We start from the raw sequence: 22,817 nt of genomic DNA, 5'->3' as shown, positions 1-22,817 counted from the left end.
AACAGAGATCAGAGAGTTTGTATGAAAAAGTAGCGTGCAATGTATAAGAAAATATAAGTTCAATTCAATATAAAGGAGTCATTAACATACATTGAAACGCACTATGTTAAAAATACACTGAAATCCACTCTTAGATAATAATATTCTAATATTTTTGTTGCACTATATTTAATTCCTTTTTATTTACCTCATTATGAAATGTTAGGTCTACTGTACTTTACATTACAGCTGTACTCAACTTATAGTGCTAAACTGATTTATGTCATTGTAAAATACACATATACTGTACTATCCTACACACTTTTACAATACTATATTCAACTATTGTACTATACTATTCCATATAATACTGTACTGTTGACTGCTATTATGCACTAAATTATGTATTTCTATACAGAAGGCCTATAACCAGGTGTGGATGAAGTATTCAAATGTGTACTTAGGTAAAAGTAGTAGTACTACAGTCCTCTTTTACAAGTAAAGGTCCTGTGTTCAAATTTGTAAAAGTACAAAAGCATTAGCATCAAGTTATACATAAAGTACCAAAAGCAAAAGTACTTATCATGCATAACAGACCGTTTTATAATAATATTTAACTATAAATATTGATGCATTAAGTGTTCATTAAAAATATATTGCAGGTGGTAAACATTTTTATTATTTTTTATTGTTTAATATCTACTGCCAAGTAGGTTGATTTTCACTAAGGGATCCATACATTGTTTTAAACAAAAAAAATCATGTTAAATATGTGTTCAAATAAATGTGGTTGAAAAAAGCACAATATCTGTGTTCATGTACATTTATCTACGTTATTGCGTTATTGTTGTTATTCTTATTTATACCGTTACTTACATTTGTACTCTTATTTTTATTCTTGTAATTCTTGTGTAAACTCTTTTTCTGTACTGTCCGGTGTTTCATTCTTATTGTGCAGCTATGACAGCTGAATTTCACTACAGGGATCAATAAAGGTCTATCTTATCTTATCTTATTTTATCTACCTCCTTTTGGAGTAGAAGTAAAAAGCAGAAAGAAATGGAAATAATCAAATGATGTGCAAGTATCTCAAAACTGCACTTAAGAACATGTCCTTAGTAACTGTCCTCCACTGCTATAGCCATGGTAAACTGGGTATGTTAGTGTATGATTCATAGGGCTTATCTCCCTTGTGCATTAAACATTCATTCCCAATCATTCCAAATGCATTAGCAGTGGTCTATTAAAATTGCCTTTTGCTCTTCTATCTTTATGCTTGTGACCTTGAATTTAAATCCACACATTAACCCCGCACCATGGAACAATGCAGTGTTCTGTTGCATTCTTAGCACATGGCAGCATCTTATCAAATTATTCCAGTGTGCATCCATGACCGTGTCCTTGATTGAAGCCAGTTGGCAGGAAACCGTCCTCATTCTGATATAAGCCTACTGCCAAGAGCATCTGATGGGTAGCATGTTGTTGATGGCAAAAAGACAGACAAGCCATACATGGACCTTGGAATAACTGGACAAATTGAAGAATGTGTGTAATGGCCATGAAAAAAGCATATTTCTGCTTTGCTATTCAACTCAATAGGGAATTCTACCACATTTCAGGGTAATCTTCATTATAAAAAAGTATAAGTTTATTATGAAAGTGACCAACAATATAATTGGTATGATCAGGGTTGTGGTGAAGGCAGAACTGCAAATAGGCAATGTGGCGAGAAAATAAATGTAACACTCACATCTACTGGCCATCAGCTGTACTAGCTAGCACTGATGTTGGATGGTGTGTCATGTCATAGACTGTAAATGCACAGTAGGTTCTGTATAAAGCAGACCCTCGTTGCATCTTTTCCTGATTTAAAGTGGTGTAATGCATCAATATAATATAATTTTCTCTGACAAAACCCTTTTTAAACGTGTCAGTCGTGAACAGACCATCCATGCCCCATTATAGGTGTACGTGGACGTTGCGTCACTTAAAAGTTGCAAACAAATGATGCCTTCAAGGACACTCGAAATTATTAAGATAAATCTGTGAACAGCCATGTGAATGTCCCAATACAGTTTGTGGTGTAACACAGGACGCTGTGTTTTTTTATACGGTGCTATAGAAGGTCGGTAACAGAGATATATGCTACACGTTTTAGGAAGTTACGTAGTTTATAGACTGTGGGGCCGTTTCACATGTAATTGTCAGATGTCAGAGCCCAGGAGGAGCACATGAACGCATCGAAAGTGTAGTGTGCAGAGTGGAGATATCTGTAGCCATGGACGAAAAACAGAGCAGTACGGATCAGAATTTTACTCCAGGTACCAAATACAATTAATTTGTTATTTTCCACAGTACGGCAGTAGCTAACATTATTACATTTACGACATTATCAAAGTTACCGGTGGACCGTTAGCTACCAAAGTTAACAGCCCAGGCAGCAGTCACTCCCAGCCAGCTGTGTTTAGCAGCTAACCCAAGTGTTGTTGACATGCACTGGTTTAAGTTACACGTTTACTTTTTAAATATATCTAAGAAGATTTTTTTTTTTTAAACATATTGGTCACACTACGCACTCTCTATATGTTTAATTCAGTCCATTTCCTCAGATAAACGATATCGCAGAAACTAAATCTATAGTTCCGTGTAGCCAGAGCCATATCTATCTATATGGCGCTGCGTGTAGCTATTCGCAGGAATTGAACAAAACTTAAAACCAAACCACGTTTTAAAACTGTTCAGTTCAATGCTTAATCTCTATTAAGTGACATAAACATATTATTGTTGCCTTCACACCAATCATTGGGGTCTTCTGATAAATTCGGCATGCAGGTGGTCCACCAAACAGCATTTCAAATATTCCTACACATTGTCTGTTTACTCTCAAAAGCATACTTTTTGAGTTGTTGACTTCATGTGTTTTTGATATGTCACTTACTTGTTTTTGGTTTCTTTCTTGGATGTGAATCAAACTACTACCTTGAAGTTAATAATTAAGCCTTGTCCATTTATCACTTCAGACCCAGGGGGGGCAGGAGCAACACACGATGCCCCACGTGACCCCAGGCCCGAGGATATCATTAGCAGACAGCTGAGTGAGCAGGGCCGCTTCGCCTATGCTGCCCTGTGTGCTGTGTCTCTGGGGCATCTGTTCACTGGACCTGAGAACAGGTAACAGAGCCATGAGGATACAGTCATCATAAGATGTTGTGTCCTTCCTTGTAAAATCAATAAAACCCCAACCTAAAAGCCTACCATCAATATTCCTCTAATTTGAATTTGGATCTGTTTTGTTTAATAGGGACCAAGCTATTTTACATAGATCCATTGCAGCTAATTTCCAAACCTAGTTCGGTATTTACATATAGGCTACACTACAGCGTTGTTATAATATACACAGTTCGGTATCATAGATCGAGAATACACTTCAAATATGGAAATACAATACAATACACATTACACACACCATAATTACAACAATGCACCTACACTAATACACATTGGTTCTTAAAGTACATGTGTTAAAAATAGGTACGGCTTGTGTTAAAGGATTTTAGATCTCGAATTAATTTCATATCAGAGGGTAATGTGTTCCAAAGTTGACAACCCTTTGTGGTAATAATTTAAAAAGAAACAAGGAGAACGCTCTTTAAAAAATAATAAACAAATAAATGCATTCAAATTAAAATACAGAATCTAATTTATGAATACAAAAACATACTAATTAGAGTAATAATAATTACAAAAGTAGCAATAATAGTGTTACTTTATAACTTTGCCTACAACATGTACAAATAAAGGGAGTGATTCACACCCACTCTTTAAGAAGTGACCCACATACATTTGTATTGTTGACATTTAAAAAAAAAATAGCAGCAGTATAGGCAGTTTAAACCTCCAGAATATCATGACAACTGGCCTTTTAATACTTTGTTTGTAGAAATGAAAAATGTTAACCAAACTGAATGATGTTTCTTTCTCAGTGCGTTCAGGGAGCAGCATCTGCAGGGCCTGGTCCGCTGGCTGGACCTGGATGAGTCGGTGATGCCGGTGATGGGGGCTTTCCTGTCGGGCCTGGGCTTTGAAGGCTCCGACACCTTCCTCTCCACCTTACAGGCCGAACCTCTGCTGGCTTCTGGGGCCACTCCCATCATACATGTGATTGGCACTTAAATAGAGGAGTCAATGATTTTTAAATGTATTGCAACTTGTTGGAAATTGGATTTAGAATAGGTTGTTGTCTGTAAATGTGTGCCATAGAGCAGATGAGATTTAAATGTATAATTGAACTGCAGTAATACTGAGTCAAAGATGTATGCATTTTAAAATAATAATTACAGTATAAAGAACTGGATGAACAATTGATTTGCTAATTATTATCTATACATCTATAATGAATGTGTATCATGAAACAGTTATTTGATATACAATTATTTTTGATAGTCCTGTTTCTCAACGTATCATGCTAACATAAATTAAATTGTATTCTATACATTTTTGTCTATATTTCGACATCACATTATAACCCGCTTTCTTTTTTCTTACAGGATCTGGTCTCTTTTTCTGTCAAAGATGGTAAGAATGCTTTGATGAATGAATAGTTGTAATTAATATTACACGGTGCAAACTTATGAAAGATATTTGATAACGTTCATGCTCTGTTACGTTCTCACTCAGGCAAGTACGATGCCAGATCGAGGGTTCTCATCCGCCATGTCGGCTCTCTGCTGCGAGTCTTCACAAAGCAGCTGGAGGACTTCGAGGAAACACTGGGAGAGAAGCTGAGGGAAGGGGGGGAGGAGAGCGAGTAAGTTATGTTTGGATTGAAGGATGTATGATTGTGGCAGTTGTTAGATTTAACATGCAGTATAAACGAGAGAAACATAGGAACATGATTCATAAACAATTGCATGCACTGGATGTTTTACTAAAGTAGATAAAAGTTAAATAAAACAAAACAACAATACCTAATTTGCTGCATGCAATGAAAAGGTGGAAGTCTTCAGGTTTCTTAATTACCATATTACAGTATCAACCTTTTACTGGAGCATTACATTGTCCGTGCTTGCTACTTTCTTAATGGTGTCATTCTTACTTGTGTCACAACAAGACTTCAGAACGCAACATTCAAAATAAGACTCATATTCATACATAACTGGAATTATATAACTAACAACTTATTATTTTAGTCTTGTAAAAATATATATTGAAATTAAATTGCATGTCTAATGGCTAAAATCACTATTAATTACTTGAATTACTTACAACAAGAATTCTCTTTAAATGAGTCACACCTTAAAGGTGGGGTAGGTAAGTTTCAGAAACCGGCTCGAGTGCACTACAATTTGAAAGTACACAGACAAAAAGAATCCGCCCCTTCCTTCAGACTTCCTTACAGAGCACCTCCTCCAACACACATGAACGCGCACATGACGTCAGCAGACTGGTGAAAGTGGCCGCCTGTTGCTGGCGAGTCATTGAAGTACTGCTGCAATGCACGCCCAATGAGAGCACGCCCAATGAGGGCACGAGATACATTTGTGCGTGCACGAGATGGAAGGCTGACAGACAGGGCGGCAATCCGGGCTGGCTAAACGGATTGGTTGTACTTTTTACAGTATTACGGCTTCCACAGATGACATTTTTTTATGGATTTGTTGTCAAAGCACTTAAGATATTCATTGCTATCGGGATGTTTAGAGCATTCCATGGAATATAACAAAAAGTGTATCTCGAGCCGGTTTCTGAAACTTACCTACCCCACCTTTAAGTGCTACATACAGAAATGACAATCGTTTTAATTATTGGCCTAAATGCAGTCAAAACAGATGAGATTTCATTCTGCGATGAATGATGTGTACACTTAATATAAATTAATCTCAAATAATACTTTATAATATCTTCTGATTTAACTTTTTATCCAAACTTGGTGTGTTTCAGAGGGTGTAAACAAAACTATTAGCCCATTTATCCAAAATGATACAATGAAATGCTTATGTGGCATAAACAAGCAGTGCACTGTTTTCAAGAGGTCACGTTACCCACTACAAGAGTCATTTGACATTTGTATTTATTGAGCCCAATAATATTTAAACTAATGCAGATGATCTGCTTCCTTCAGGGAGGAGTCCTCTCGGCGGCTGAGGAGAGAAAGAGGGAGAAGGTTACGACGCTACCTCCTGATTGGACTAGCTACTGTGGGCGGAGGAACTGTGATTGGTGATTATTCCTGCCTCAAATGCTTTAAATGGACATCTGAAACAATCAAGTATCTTATGTGGATAACCTAATCCACTGATATTTGATCATAATAATGCATGTAGATTCCATTTCCATCACCACTCTCTTTCAGGAGTTGTATTTTCCCTCTGTAGACTTTTCTAAAAAAAGGATCCTGGCTTATTTCTTCTGTACTGACTGACTACCCTCTTTGTGCCTCTGCCAGGTGTGACAGGTGGGCTGGCAGCCCCCTTGGTGGCAGTGGGGGCCGGTGCTGTGCTGGGGGCGGGGGGGGCTGCTGCTCTGGGCTCAGCCACTGGCATAGCAATCATGGCCTCTCTGTTTGGAGCAGCGGGAGCTGGATTGACTGGTAAGAGCTTTGTGTGCAGGAATAAGTTTGAATTTGGACTGAACTTGGAAAATACACATTTGTGGTATTCCCATTTCACATCGTTTTAATAAATGTAATAGGGACAATGCACATTATTAGATATTGGTGTGAGTATACTAGGGTTAGTAAAGAGGCTACATTTCACCTGTAGCCCCTAGACAGATGTTTCTCAGTCTCTTTCTAATCTTCTTCTTCTTGATTTCTGCTTTTGTTTCATTTTCATACGTTATCTCTCCAGGCTATAAGATGAGTAAGTGTGTCGGGGCGATTGAGGAGTTTGAGTTCCTGCCGCTGCGCTCAGGGAAGCAACTTCACCTGACCATCGCAGTGACAGGTTGGCTCTGCAGTGGCAAATACAGTAAGTACATGGCTTCCACTGTCACTATAACAACTTACAATGTCCATTGTTCAGGTTAGGTTGATATGGGTAAATACTTCTTTTTCTAATAATAATAATATTTGACCTCTATTAAGAAATAAAAATAACTTGATTTGTAAAGCACTTCATTACTTCCTTTACAAAGTGCTTGACAAAACAAAAGACGCATTTAAGAAAGCAGGAGCGCAATAAAACACAAAATCACAGTAGGAATAGGAATAACATGAAACAGTAGCGATAGAAACAACATAAAAAGTGTGCAAGATAATGCTTTTAACAACTAAAGTAAAAAAAAAGAGAGTAATCAAATATAAATAACACATAAAACAGCAGCGCTATAAACAATGGTTATAGTACGCTAAAGAGCACTTTAAACAAATAAAAGTAACAAATGTTTATGAAAAGGGCAACAGTCGAAAAAAGTCTGCAGAGATTAATTAAATAAGAGTAGTGAATATATTTGTTCCTCAGGTATATAATCCCCAAAGGTTATAGACCTAAACAGCAAATGCTCATACCAACCCTGGTCTTCAGCCATGACCGGGGACCAGCCAACAGGTCTTATCACCGGACCTCAGGCAACAGGCTGGTACAGAGAAGATTAGCCAGGTAGCTCTGTGCCATAACGTGCAAGGCTTTCAAATTCAAAATGACAATAAAGTAAATTTACTAAGTCTATTTACATAGCCATGGCTGGATATCAACACCAGATGTATTTTTTTCAGAGTGCACACAGAACTGACTGCCAGTAAACCTTTATCCCGTATCAGCTAGATTTGACAAAAAAGAGTTTTTGATAAAATATTTAACCTTTAAAAATAAGTAGAATATTCAATATGTTCATTTAAAGGTGGGGTAGGTAAATTTAAGAAACTGGCTCGAGATCGCTAGAATTTGAAAATACACAACCGGAGAAAATCTGCCACTTCCTTACAGAGCCCCTCCTCCAACACACACGAACGCGCACATGACCAATGAGGGCACGAGATAAGTTTGTGCCCCGATGGAAGGCTGACAGGCAGGTAGTACTTTTTACAGTATTACGGCTTCTACAGATGACATTTTTTTATGGATTTTTTGTCAAAACACTTAAGATATTCATTGCTATCGGGATGTTAAGAGCATTCCATGGAATATAACAACAAGTGTATCTCGAGCCGGTTTCTGAAACTTACCTACCCCACCTTTAAAACTGAAATGAATCCTGAATTTTTTGTAATGTTTTGAAAAGTTTGGGTGACAATTTAAATCGAACAGTGTTTTGGCAAAAAACGAGGAAAAATACAAATATCAAGAGAAACTGAAATAATTATTTTTAGCTGGGCCACAGTTCTGCACATACAGTAATGTTTTCGGGACCCCCTTGAAAACGAGATGGTGCATCTCAAGGGGTTTATCCCAATGAATAACATTTCTATATATATAATGTTCTAAAATATGTTCTATACCAGTGTCCAAGAGATTATGCAAACAAACCACTCAGCAATTTATGCTTTTTACATAAAATGCTGCATCTCTCGTCCCCCGCTATGAAATACAAGCTTAGTACCTCCTTCACTTACAATGGTAAAAAAAACTACTTAGTCGTTTCCTGACATAACATCCTGTCTTCCAGGTTCGTTCCAGGCCCCATGGTGCAGCCTGGGGGAGTGCGGGGAGCAGTACTGCCTGGTGTGGGAGTCCCGCTTCCTCAGGGATCTGGGCTCAGCCATGGCCTCTCTGCTGGACGGGCTGGTCAGCATGGTGGCCCAGGAGGCGCTCAAGTACACCGTGCTCTCAGGTAGGAGGACGGGTCGAGCAGGACGCATTTAGACTATTCAGAGGATCTGCGTTTGGAACAGGAGTGTTTGAGCTTGTGGTCAAATACGTTCTGTTCTCTACTTCACACTTGTGTGACAGTGTATTAGAGGCATTGTATATTTAGTCGGGGAAAGAGGGAAATAGTCAGAGTTAAAGTCATACATTTAAAATCCCCAAAAGTTGGATGTTCTCTGAGATAATACAATCATCACACCACAGAGGCCGTTGATGACCTAATCGAGTTTTTCTAGCAAATATATGTTATTGTTGTAGTAAGTATCTTAGAGAACATCCAAGGTCTTGTCTCCTAAATTCACAACTTTATTTGCGGAAATTCCTTTTTTTCCTCTAGCATAGCACTAATTCACTGTTGTAAATAGGTGATGGCAAAAATGAATGCTATTGGTTGCTGTTAAACAGTCCTGGCTATCGTATCTAGCCATTGTTCTTATCTAGCTTCTTGTTGTATTGACCCTTGCTTGTTACTATGTGTCCAGGCATTGTGGCGGCTCTGACGTGGCCGGCTTCTCTGCTGGCAGCGGCCAGCGTCATCGACCACCCCTGGTGTGTGTGTCTGAACCGCTCGGCTGAGGTGGGGAAACACCTGGCGCAGGTTCTGAGGAGCAGACAGCAGGTATCACAGTACTCAAACTCTGTTTGGACACTTCTTACCATAATGCACCACAGTATTGTGTCAGCTATATAAGGGTTATATGTGTTCACATTATAATTGTACTAGCTCATATTCAACCATGATGTTGGTTGTTCTGTTGATTGACTAGAATACTAGAAAAAAAGAAAATGTGATATGCTATATGAAATGCTATAGTTATTAACCTGAAATAGGACGTTATGCTCAGTAAAAAACGAAAGCAGAAAGCAGCGGACGAAAGCTACTTCAATATTGTTCGTCTCTCCTCTGTTCTGTATTTGAAGGGGAAACGGCCTGTCAGCCTGATAGGCTTCAGTCTCGGGGCCAGAGTTATCTACTACTGTCTACAGGAGCTTGCCAATGACCAAGGTATAAACAACATTCTGTGCATTATCCATATTTTAATTATGCATTGAAAATAGATGCACATCCACATTTCCTTGCACTAACTGTCTACCAAGTTGTTCTTAAAAACAATGTTATCCTTCTTTTGTGTTCAAGCAGAGTATCATTTGTGTTCATTCACAGAAAAGATTAAATCAGAAATAAACAGACTTCAGAAAGGAATACATACGAGAAAAACACACCAAAAATGTGTATTAATTGCCCACTCATTGAACTATGCTTTATGTTAAAGGAATGTAAGCTAATTTTGCACATTTGTTTATTTCTAATGTCTTGCACATATATTTCCTTATTGCTTTACTTTAAAAATAATACCACAAATAATAATATAAAATGTATTTTCCACTGTGCCTTGTGGACCCCTATGATTTTGAGCATTTAAAAATAACAAGACCATTTTATTTTACTAATATCATGGGCTAACCCCTAAAATAGATTTTAAAACCGTTATACATCTGCTCCTTTTTCACTACTGAATTCCTCTAATTGTGTTCATGTATGCACCATTATACACCAAAGCAAATTCCTTGATGTATGAAACTACTACTATAAACCTGATTCTGATTCTTTTGAAACATCTACTTTTTGCCTACGGGGTCTGTCCTAAATCTACACATTTAAATGTGATTGTACCTTTTGTCATCAAACCATAATTTATATAATTATATAATAATTTAGTTTTTCTATTTTTCTGTGTTCAGTTAAGCCATGTGTTGTGTTTCCTCAGGAAGTGAAGGAGTAGTGGAGGATGTAGTCCTCTTGGGGGCTCCTGTGGACGGCTCTGAAAAGGCCTGGGAGAGAATCACGAGGGTCGTAGCTGGAAGAATAGTGAACGGCTACTGCAGGTAATTAAAAAAAAAAGCTCTATCCTTCAGCAATCATGTAGTAAAATGTCTCACATTTTACAGTAAAAGCTTCCAGTTGCTTCGTAGTGTTGGTCTACTTGTTAAGTATATTTAAGATTCAGAAACTAGTCTTTGTGATTTTAGTATTTCATGAATAAATGACATTCTGGACAATCCGCCTTTCAGAGGGGACTGGCTCCTGGGGTTCCTGTACCGAAGTTCATCTGCACAACTGTCTGTTGCCGGGCTACAGCCAATCAACATCAAGGATCGGCGCATAATTAATGTGGATCTTTCCTCCATGGTGAGTCCGAGCTTATATTGAAACGAGGCTCCACTAAATGAATACTTTTTGAAGTACATCTCAAGGTTTTCCCCTTAAAAAACCAATTGACACTAATCAAAATTGAAAATGTAATAAGACACAAGGGCTCCATAACCATTTCTAGTGGTGAAATATTATTACATTAAATTACATTTGAAGTATTATGAATTGTATATTATTTAGCACTTCAAAAGAGACAGTAAGGCCCCTGCTGATTTGTTTCAGTTTACAGCAATGCCTTTCTGCCAACCTGTAAATCCTCAAGATTCCACATGAAACTTCAACATGTCAATGTTACAAAACATCTGAGGTTTAACCTCTAATTAACCAAACATTTGAAAAAGTGTGGTAAAAAGATGCTCGACAAATCTGAAGCACCATACAATATTTCCCTTGGTAAAGGCGTGTCACCATAAACACATTATCGACTTATTTTATGATATATGGACGTGATCATATGATCATTTCCGCTGCCCTGAAATTGCATGTTGTGCTAACATTTTTCTATAGGTAAGAAATTCACCAAGCTTTTTGTCAATTTGATGCTGGAATAAACAGCAGGGGTTTCCTTAGCATTACAAGACTTGGGCTTTGCACACACTTTTGTAAAGAGAGCCCAAAGCTGTGGTTTTATTTATTCTTAAATTGTTCAGGATATGTTAAAACAAATTCACATTCCAATTCAAGAGTTCAAATTAATATTCATAAAAATTAGAAGTGAATTGCTCTTTTATACTGTCATTATATAATTGGGATCAAATGGTCCTAAAATGACAGTTTTTATTTCTATAATATACAATAAAATAAATTATGAGAAATAAGAACAAAATTAAATGTACACTATAATTTACAAAGAAATAGAGTGGTGCAGGAATGAGTCCTAAAACCCGGAAATTCGTTTTTTTAACATGATGATTAAATGTCTTGAAATAAATCTGCAGTTAACACAAGCTTAAAATAAGTCAGACACTCGTGAAGGTCTGACGCATCTGAGTCTGAAAAACAAGTGAGTTAATTAGACTACTAATGGCGCATTTCCACTACAGCGCGGTTTAAGCGTGCCGTGCGCGGCCCGTTTTTGGTTCATTTCATTTCAAACCTTTATTTATCCAGGTGTTCAATCAATCAATGTTTATTTATATAGCCCAATATCACACATGTTACATTTGTCTCAGTGGTCTTCACAGTTTGTACAGAATATCAGTATGACAATACAATCATTGATCTCTTTTTCAAGGGAGACCTGCAATGGAAATGCGCCATAAATGTCAGCACACAAACATTAGCCACCTTTAGCTTAGCGGTTCTAATGTGCAGCCATGCAACCCTGATATAGTTTGCTAATAGTCTAACTTTAGCTATTTATTTAATCTACTGTTTGAAGTAACCCACATTTACATTTCTGAAGCTTTTATGTGTCTTCAAAACAAACATAGTTGACGTAAAAAGACTACAATACGTCATTAAAACCCAGTCTCACGGCAGTTCGTGTTATAGTGAACACGAATCAATAGATTAATTTCGTGACTATAACACGAAATGCCGTGAGACTGTGTTGGTCATTAGCCAAACATTAGTCACCTTCAGCTTAGCAGTATTTATGTGAAGCCAGGGGACTGTGATGTTCCTCGTTTAGTGTTTTACTTCTGGCGACTGAATTTACGCTTAATCATCATAAAGTGGTGTTAATATGAGAAGATTATTCTGCTGTAACAAACATGTAAGAACTTTTTTTCCGCAATACCTAAAAATAATTCCAGCGGTTTTTGTTTAGGGAGCCCTTGCGATGCTTATTTCAGAGTTAACTTCCAAAAATACGTCATCACTGCACCACTCTATATTGTCCTCCTTTTAGTCAGAGACAGTAACACCATGTTCCTTCTTCCCAGGTGAAAGGCCATTTGGACTACATGCGTCATATGGACACCATCTTAGTGGCGGTAGGAGTTCCCACCAAAGAAGTGCCTGGAGCCTCCTTTGCTCTTCCTCAGTCTGTAATAATTACAAACGGGACAGTGGTAATCCCTGACCAAACCCTTGACACAAAGACAAAAGACACACAAAAACAAGCTGAGGAGACCTGTGCAGAAAAAAGTGGAGACGTGATAGAGGAACTGGGTGACGGGTGGGATATCCCTGATATTTCAGACCTGCTGGACTCATTAAATGAAACGGAATCAGACGGGAACAATTTACCGCTTACCTCAGAGCAAAATGCAACTGAGGGTGACAAAGGGTCTGCTCTCAATGCCCCTTTGGATGCCGCGGAGGATAATGAACATGTGTCATGGAGCTGGGATGATACACACTGGACTACAGAGCACACACACAAACAAAGGCAGCCAGACTTGTAAAGAGCATGTTTGTGGACCGGCTGCTTCCTTGTAAAGATCTCGTCTTCTCGAGTTGTTTTTTTCAGCATCAAAGCTTTGTTGGAGTAAATATTCATCCCATTCTCAACACACTGACATGCCAAGAATGGCTAGAGAGTCAATGCACGCATATGGAAGGCTTGAGTGAAAACCCCCTTTGTTAAACTTTAAGTACAAAATGTTGGACTTACTATTAGTTTAATAAAAAAAAAAAATGTTTATGAAGTACATTTTATACAAGCTGTTAATAGTGACACAATTTATTTCTATCTAACTGTGAGATCAAATACTTATTTTGTGTTTTGGCAGTTTTTTTTTAAGAGAATGCTACAAAATAGGTTATACCTCTATTCCTCTCGTCTATCTAATTATCATCTGTGGCCCGGTTGCTATGGATATTATCACAGTAATTTAATTTCCATAAGGCGGTGAGTAATTCAGTGAATGTGTATTCTTCAAGCCTTTTTTTCTCTCTGTTCTACCCTTGCCCTTGAAGCAAGTGCTCCTTTCCATAGAGCCTCAGGATTGTATTGAATATACTTGGCACTGATCTGACTGGAAAATATTCCCTGAACTTTTATTTTATTTTACGAAATGCACCTACATCAAGTTCTTCAACCATATTTAATTGAACTAGTGAATTTGTCTAGACATTTTTCTGTGAAAATAAAAAAATGATCTTATTTCTTCCTAAGTCTTTTAACTCACACTTTGAGTCTCTCCTGCCACAAAATATTAGCATTCACATATTTGCTATTCAGTCCAGGGTGTCCACCTGATTGGGCAGAAGCAGAGGCTGCTCGATGCCAGCGTGCTCAGCATCCAGCAGGTTGACGGCATCAGTGGCGGTGGCGGGGGGGATCGTGGGGTCAGAGGGCAGAGGGGAGGGCGGGTCGCTGGCGATCATGGGCTCTCCTGAGTTGCGGAGAGACAGGGAGAGCGCTGGCGAGGGTCTTCGGGGCGACTGAGAGGAACAGCAGGGCAGCAGCCTCCCCAGAGCCCGCTTGAAGTCTCTCATGAAGAGCGGGTAGATGATGGGGTTCATCGTGCTGTTGCAGTAACCCAGCCAGGTGATGGCATCGAAAAGCGCCAGGGGGACACACTCACACACTGCCTGATGAAGAGGGGGGGGGGGGGGGGTTAGTTTACGATAATACTCATAAATACAGAAATAAATCGGAAGATTAAGAAATTGGGTAGAGAAATAAATAAATAACAATACTAACAAACAAAAGAGTATTGCTTAAAAGGCAATAGAGAAAAGGCAGCTCTGAAATAAATATATTTCAAATATTTTATTTATTCAATTTTCCTTGTGCATTTTGCCTCCATAGGAAACTCGAATAGCAGAACAAGAAGAACACAGATTTTTTTCTCCTGCTAATCACATATATATGTGCTGTCAATCATTCCTCTTCTTGATAAACATCTAATTTTCCTCGAGTAGAACTTGTAAATACATTTGCTTCTGCCTAGGAAAAAACACTGATCTTGAACATTGCAACTAGATTTAGAGAAGGACAGTGAAGGAGGAGACAGCTGTTAGACGAGAGCTTCCAATACTATCAAGATGAGACGGGGAGGCGGTGGGAATAGGACGGAAAGGAGGGGTGCGTTTCACACACCACATTGAGTGTGAAAAGGAAGGAGAGCGCAGACACAGTCAAGTCTCTGTGCTCTATGTTATGCAGGGGATAAGCGAGAGGGCACAGATGGGAAATCCAAATGACTGGATCATTGAAAGCTTGAAAAACAGGACAAGTGTCATTACCAATTTAGATTAAGCTGTTTTTCGACATTGATTTCATCCCGCCGTCATTTTTCAATGGCCTCCAATGTTTGTCCGCTGACTAATGAGTGAATCTAATCAAAATCAACAACTTAAAAATAAATGGTGCTGTGCTGTGTTGTTATCTGGGTTTGGGAATGAGTCAGCTGCACGAAGCTGAAATGCCAATCTATTTCCTTGTTGGATTGCTTGGCAAGGCTATGACGCCAATACAAAAATAGTCTGGTATCCAAGTGTGTTTTCTTCTCGTTCATCTTTCTTCCTTTTGCATTTGTTTCACACCGTTGTGGTGCCACCACACATACATTTGTGAAAGCTTACAAAAGAATCACTAAATGACTCAGATATGTAGAATAGAACAGCTAAACAAACTCCAGATTATTTAAATAGTGATTGTGGAATATCTTTAGAATGAAGATTGAACACTTGTCTGCGCACTAGGTGAAGGCTATTCACCACTTCCAACTAATCTGATCGTATATTTTACATTGCCGCCAACTTCCTGTTACCAGTGTATTTTTCATATTTACTGACTGAATTTCAGTGTCATATCTGAGGTAGAGTTGGTGTCTGGATCTTCGACTGACCTGTGCCATGTTGGTGATGAAAAATGGAAGCCAAGCGCTGAAGAAGAGTCCAAGAAGAACTCCCAGTGTCAGACTCGCCTTCAGTGCCCTCCGACCCTGCCTGTGGGCCAGACGCCGCTCGCTGTTCACTGACGGCTGTGGACAGAAAATCCAAAATACATGTTTTTACTCTTACCTATAGTGATACTTATCGATCTGGATTGTTTGGTTTAAGCAGTGGAGTGTTGAAAATACCCCTAGTAGACATGTCTGCCTTCTCTCTTATATAATGGAACTAGATGGCACGGCTTGTTATGTTGTAGAAAAAATAATCTATTGAAAACTAAACAGTAATGCCACTTTCCATAAATCCTGACCCAGTTACTGAAGTTAATTCGCAGAACTTTTTGTGATCAGTTTGATGTAAGAACTATTTGCTTTTCTACCGAACTACACCCTCCAACCGTATCACTGTGCGGAAGGAAGCAAGAGGCTTCTGCTCAAGTTAGAGTTACATTTAGCAGATCGTCAGAAAGGAGAGCCCTGGCTCTGTTGGGATTGGTCAAACGCTTAAAGATGCCCCTAGCCTTTCACGTACAATGATTTGGTGCGCTAGCCTATAGAAGTGTTATAAGTAAACAAAGGGGTCCTTTCGAGGTGTTTCAGGCAGGGGGGAGTGTGTGGGTGAGAAACTCCCTCTGGTGTGCACTTTGGGATTTTAGCCTTTGAAGACTAATTACATTGACAACAACCTATATAACACACTACAGGAAAGGGAAAACCCCAAAAAGCATACTAGGGCCCATTTAAAGTTTGAGTGGACATTGGAAATACCAAAAGATACCAAATATGTCAGGCCTAATCTTTGGGGAAACATGCAGCCTATAACATAATGCACAACATGTCTAGAATATAAATGTCCTATCGATGGAATGGTGCACTACAAAAGGTTTGAAAACCCGTCTTTAATGAAGAGTTGTAAAGCCTGATACAGAATATTTTTAATGAACGAAAGAATGATTTGATTGGGAAAAATCAGGATGCTAAAAGTCAAGGTGTCAAAATGAATCCGAGGATATGAGAACTTGTATGCGTGTGTGTATGTTTTGTATGCAGGCAAATGTGACAGACTGTGTGGCTGTGATCCTTGCAGACGGGGGCAGCACATCTGACACACCGTCTGTACTTTTCTCTCTAAGACTTTGGCACCGGTTTGACACCACTTCCCTTTCACCGGATTTATTTTCATCATTTTAATAAATGAAGAGAAAAAAAGCCTTTTTTATCTCTTCGACATTGACTTACGTTGAGCGTATCTCTTCTGATTCTTTGTACAGCCTGACAAAGATGAATAGGTTAGGATATTTGCCATTTTAACTGACTCATTTATTACTAAATAGCTTCTTTGTATCTTGACAGTTAACCTCAACCATGTTAAACACAATGTAGTTTGTACGAAACACACAAAAGGTTTTGGCCAAGTCATTCTTAATTTCAGATATACTTTCAAATGATTCCCAGGTAATTTTTAAATCAAGCACATCTGGAAAGTCAAGTGCGTCTACTAAGGGCTGGCAAAAAACAGCTTTCAAAGAGCATCCCTGAAGTGTTTTCTTCCACATTTGAAGCGTGCATAATCATAACATTTCCAGGTTTATAATTGCTGCACTTAGATGATATTGAACCAAGCAGTGGATTTCATCAGTATAATTGGCATTTTAAGGAAACGGCATGGATAGTATTATGTCAAATCTTAAATGTCAAGGAAAAGATAAGATTGAGAAGAGTTGGAGAACCGTAATTTGCCTATTATCTTTGTGCCATCAGCTCCTCACAGAATCCACCTTGTCATCTCATCACGGACTGCTTAAAGGCCAGTCTACTATTGTTTGTTATGTTCTTTTGATGAAGCAGGAGGCAGCAATCTGGAAGGCGATGATGATGAACAGGTACTTGAGTTTTCTCAGAGAGTGTTGAGGATTGTATTCATTTTTCTGGTCACACACTAATCACTGCCCTGGCTGGTTTGTTTAACTGTTTGGTATCTCATTTTTCTTACCGGTACATTTTGTGACACTGGAGGTTCCTGGTGACTGCAGTCATCCCCGTCGTGCTGAGCGTTCCCTCCATCAACCCCAGGTGAAGGAGACCTGAAAGGTTCCCCTAGAGAGGGATGCGGATGCGGCGGGTGGCTCAATGCGGCAACCCTCTTTGCCTGCCTCCGCGCTACTAGAAGGATCCGACAGTAAGTGAAGCAAATGGCACTGGAGGGCAAAAAGAAGGTGAGTACAGACCCCACAAAGGCAAAGGGCAGGGTGACCTGCAGGCGGCACTCGAAGGAAAGGCCTCCAGACGGTGACAGTTGAAAGTAGGATGAAGGGTACAAGGTGTCAGAGTAAGAACTCATGTTGCTACTGCTGACCCCAGGAGCTGGCAAGTGTCCGCTCCCATGGCCCAAGCTGTGCCATTTCATCTCAATGGGCAGGAAGGAGGCCAACGCCGCCAACCCCCATGCAGCTCCTACCAAGAGCAAGGCCCGAGGTGGGGTCATCCTCTGCTTGTAGCGCAGTGGCGAGATGATAAAGATGTAGCGATCCAGGCTGATCACGCAAAGGTTGAGGATGGATGCGCTGCAGCACATGACGTCAAAGCAGAGCCAAATCGGGCAAAAGGCAGGCCAGAGCACCCAGGAACCGCACAGGACGTTCAGCATGGCGGGGGGCATGACCACCAGTGCCACCATGAGGTCGGACAGGAACAGAGAAACAAGGAAGCAGTTCGAGGTGCAACGCAAAGAGCGATGAGCGAACACCACTGCGATCAGCAAAATGTTACCGCAGATGGTCATGAGGATGATGACGGTCAGCATGAAGGCCAACAACCAGGGGCCGCTGCCGGTGATGTTCCAAGCACTGGTGGTGGTAACGCTGCTGTTGTAGTGAGAGTCAGCCATGGTAAGGGTTGGCAATGAACTAACTCCTGGAAGTTCCCTTTCAAGCGCCACTATATGCCACAAACCTTAACCAGTTCTCCTTTGCATCAAAAGGTTCATTCTTGAAGAAACTGAAGCCATTGAGGTCTTGCGTTGAGATGCCTTCAATCCATTTCCTTGTCCATTGGTAAATATCTCCATCTCTGTTTGCCAGGAATACATCCAGGGGCCGTGGGCTTACTTCCACTGCCACTAGTATCACAGTTTCACTTATCTCTCCATCCTGGCCAGCATGTCCCTGCCTCATCCACAGCTAAGAGGCAGAATGAGCCATTCGATGGCTTACAGAGGGTTTTCGAAGCAGCATGTCACACTGATGACAGGCATTGGAGGAGGGCACACAGAGAAATAAGGCATAAGAGAGCTGTGCCGGTGAGAGGAACTATTGAAGATGAAAAGAGCAAGGACCAATTCTCAGAATTACATTCTCGCCTATAGAAGAGGGATTGTAAAGCTTCCGCAAGACCTTCGCTAAGCCGGAGCTCTGCTGCCTTCCACAAGTCCTTTTATTCTTGGAGACAGCCTGGTGGGAGTGGGAACAGAGACAAAACTGTGCAGCGGTCATTTGCAAGCCAGGCTCTGTTCATAAGTGCTCTACAGGTATCATAGTCCTTGTACCGCTTCCTTTATATTCCTCGCTCCAGATAATCCCTGTGTCGGCCACTCCAGCGCGCCTGCCAGCCTGAGCGCACAGCTTTTGAGAAGGAGCGTGTCAAAGCATGGAGCTGTTAATGCATAACCATGCACATCACAGCCAAGAAATTATAATTATTAAACATAGGAATTGGTGTAGTGGGTCTTTTTTCCATGTTTGGTAATGGTGTTTTTGTCTACTAAGGTACAACTAACATGACAGCTTTGTCAGGCTTTACTGGCTTATTTCTACAAAGGTAGAATTTCTCTGAAATGTTGCATTCTTACTGCTTTTGTTTTAATTGGTACAATTTATAGACATATTAAGTGTAGACTACTCCATGTGAACACATATACAATTTTTAACTAATAGATATCCCCACTAAACTTCCAAAATTGATTATTAAGACAATTTTTCTGAGTATTGGAAGTTTTCTGAAATGTTATGATTAAATATGAAAATGAGGCTTTACCTTAAAATGTGCCAATTTGCATACATTACCGGGCCAGACATGTGAAAATAGAATGCAGCCAGGAACATGAACATAATATAACATTAAGATCGTTTTAATGTCTTTTTGGATCACTTGATGAATCAGAAAATACTGTCGACAGTTTGCCATGTTTTTAGGAATAAAATGTTCTATAAATCAGATGTTTTCACATGTAGTGTCTCATTTGAATAATTCACAAGATTGAATCACAATTAGGCTTTTTAGCACTATCGTCCTTGCCAATGTCAAATACTTATGCAATCAATTATTTTGCATATTATAATTGCACTTAATTTGCAAGATTATGTCAAGCTTTGTTTCCATTGTTTCGTCTTTTTGCGTTCACTGTGGCCAGGTGCCCGTTTATCAACTGTTCATGAAATATTTTTCAGTGACTCATAATTACCGTTGGAATTCACACTCCTGTGTTCTTACAACTCAGAAAACAACAGACACTTCACCTTGTTCCTACATCATTCTCAATCCAAATAATGATTCAATTCCCAGCAGGAGCACATGAATAGAAATTATCATAAAATAAAAGCAATTGATTGGGTAAAACCATGTGCGCATCAGCCTTTCAATAGCTGTGTCAAATACTAAAACATAAAATACAAAGCTCTCCAATTTCCGTGCCCCCTCAGAACTGACTAATTTCCTCCGTCGCTTCGCCCCTGTCATCTGTCACATCAGAGCGACTGCTGCCAACCTTCTGACCCCATCTCACCCACCACCTTCTGGGACAGCATTTGCATCGCTATCCCCACCTTCCTCAGAAAATACTCCCACTAGCATTCGGAAATAAAACGGAAAACACATATTTTCAAAGCTGCATTTAATATGTATAAAATCTTGTTATAGTACATTATGTTACTATGTTTGTTTTTTTAACTTAGTTGAATGGGATTTTAAAATGGGTTTCACCCAAAATCAACCATCGGAGAAAAACATGAATCAGCAGGGCATCATTTTTGTGGTTATTATTATTTTATTAAACATACTCAGACTGTCCTGATCAGGCACATACACATCATACATACTGGGACGGATGGTTCAACAGAAAGACAAGGATCTTAGTGTAGAACAGTGCAAATGGTGACTCTCAAACAAAACAATAAGGTCCAAACAAAAAAAAATCCCTCGATGACATACAGCTACTGCTCCTGTTAAAGAAAACAGAAAACAGCCAAATAAGCCTTGATTGGCATAAACAATGACAGTGATAGTAGAGTTAAGGAAAGATGTGTATTTTTAGACCAAACAAACCTTTTCGCTGCTGTGCAGCATATAAAATGACCTCAGGTCATTCTGACAGTTGGCATATGCCATGCCGAGTCCTGTTCCTGAGCCAAATGAAATGGGCCAGGTGTGCCCTACAAAAGAAACCGATACTTTATCCCTTCCCAATCACAGTTGTATGAAAAACATACCATAGATTATTACCTTTTTCATTTAGCGTTCATTTAAGTGTAATCAACCATGAAGATACAAACATATAGGTACATTTATTTGAAATAAGCCAACCCACTGTAAGTGCTGGTGCATTAGTTTTAATTAGCTGAATCCCTTTACAATAGTTTTTAGTCAGGTTTAAAACACCCATGTTTTTTTGTTTGATGGCCAAGGTGCAAGCGAAAAAGGTGGACCTTTAGTCTTTTGAGCTTAATTAAAGCTTCAAGATACAGCAACAATTATTTTGAAATACTTACGTTTAAAGAAGAGAACAGAAAAGACGATTCCTAACCCCAGACCAGTGCCTGAAAAGGAGGGGGAAACAGTTATGACATGGAAGGAAGGCAATGTAACTTTGACTGTTCAATTAAAACGCATCTTTATTTATCTATTGCGTGCATGCTGACTCATTCTGACTCGGATTTATGGACATTTACATAATGTATTCTATATTTTTCATGTAGCCATGACACAAGCTTTGTTGCTTTGTAACGCAATACCTTTTTACAAATAGCCTATGTGGATAAAATGTAAATCTCATTCTGACAGTAGGATGGCGGGAAGTGACGTCAGAGTATTTTCCCCATATTTGTGTCTGAAACTAGTCAATGTTAGAGTGACGTTTCCTCTCACTGTATCGAAGACTACACCGTTCAGTGCCAAAACTCCGTTCATATATCTGTTATATGTCATCCCACTCCCTGACGCAATTTCTAAAGGGAGCTATTAGCTAAAACATTTTACAACGTTTACATGGCATTACAATACATGTTTTATATGTATGCCGAATTCAGGAGTGGGAACTGTTACATCGTAAAACGTAATTGTTCATGGTTATATTAACATTGCGTAATGAAATGCACAAGAAAGCATCTAGTTATCACTTTCTGAATGGCGCTCCTACTTCTTTCTAACAACAAATAAGTGAAACCAAAGAAATTACGACTAACCGTATGGTAAACTCTAATGAAACTAAATAATTAAGTCTAATTGTGTCTATAAAATAAATAAATCGATATGGTCACTCGGGTGTCCTTTACAAGCCCTCTACTAGTAGCTAGTAGTTAGCCTCTCGCCCAGTCAATGACAGTAGTGGACTACAGTAATAACTGTAGCTTATTTGTTCTTAAATCCGGGACATACAGTGTAGTTAAAAGGGGAATACTCTGAGATATTTACCGAGTTTAATGGCACCGTCTGCCAGGCATCGGTCCCACTTTTTCCCCAGCTCCTTCTCAGACATGCTGCACAGTAGCTAGCTCCTTTCAAGTGTCAAATGCAGCTCTGGTGATACATTCAAGTGCTATTGGAAATATGGGTTTTCCTATTATTTTAACGGAGGGAAAATGTGATTAAATGCATGCATTGTTAGGCCTTATCAGTCAAAGTGGGAAATGAAACTGTTATTCACCGGCTTGATGTTGTTGATGAAATATATGAGGGGAGAAAACACCCTTTAATAGGCTAAAGTTCGTTTATGTATATACGTATTTGAACGCACCATTACACCATCTTGCAAACCTC

The 22,817-nt window shown here is 39.3% G+C and overlaps 3 protein-coding genes across 3 annotated transcripts; 1 reads left to right on the top strand and 2 right to left on the bottom strand.

The window, feature by feature from the left end:
• Positions 1-2,190: 2,190 nt before the first annotated feature.
• tmco4 (transmembrane and coiled-coil domains 4) lies at positions 2,191-14,050 on the top strand. The gene is made up of 14 exons (XM_034087738.2): positions 2,191-2,300; positions 3,000-3,150; positions 3,963-4,137; positions 4,527-4,554; positions 4,657-4,786; positions 6,101-6,198; positions 6,425-6,568; positions 6,828-6,947; positions 8,584-8,748; positions 9,266-9,402; positions 9,705-9,789; positions 10,553-10,670; positions 10,857-10,974; positions 12,885-14,050. Exons 1-14 carry the CDS (start codon positions 2,258-2,260, stop codon positions 13,347-13,349), a joined length of 1,977 nt encoding a protein of 658 aa, XP_033943629.1. The 5' UTR covers positions 2,191-2,257; the 3' UTR covers positions 13,350-14,050.
• Positions 13,553-19,114, bottom strand: htr6 (5-hydroxytryptamine (serotonin) receptor 6). Its single transcript, XM_034087740.1, has 3 exons — positions 17,782-19,114; positions 15,744-15,878; positions 13,553-14,481 (listed from the first exon to the last, which is right to left on the bottom strand). The coding sequence occupies exons 1-3, from the start codon at positions 18,673-18,675 to the stop codon at positions 14,125-14,127; spliced, it is 1,386 nt and encodes a 461-aa protein (XP_033943631.1). The 5' UTR covers positions 18,676-19,114; the 3' UTR covers positions 13,553-14,124.
• A 1,545-nt stretch (positions 19,115-20,659) lies between these two features.
• Positions 20,660-22,669, bottom strand: micos10 (mitochondrial contact site and cristae organizing system subunit 10). Its single transcript, XM_034087650.2, has 4 exons — positions 22,473-22,669; positions 21,551-21,598; positions 21,108-21,214; positions 20,660-21,004 (listed from the first exon to the last, which is right to left on the bottom strand). The coding sequence occupies exons 1-4, from the start codon at positions 22,534-22,536 to the stop codon at positions 20,996-20,998; spliced, it is 228 nt and encodes a 75-aa protein (XP_033943541.1). The 5' UTR covers positions 22,537-22,669; the 3' UTR covers positions 20,660-20,995.
• Between the last annotated feature and the right edge of the window lie 148 nt (positions 22,670-22,817).

The sequence above is a fragment of the Pseudochaenichthys georgianus genome, chromosome 7, assembly GCF_902827115.2.
Source record: "Pseudochaenichthys georgianus chromosome 7, fPseGeo1.2, whole genome shotgun sequence".
Classification (NCBI taxonomy): Eukaryota; Metazoa; Chordata; class Actinopteri; order Perciformes; family Channichthyidae; genus Pseudochaenichthys; species Pseudochaenichthys georgianus.
The sequence above is the reverse complement of the archived record's forward strand: the minus strand, read 5'-3'. Positions and strand labels throughout refer to the sequence as shown.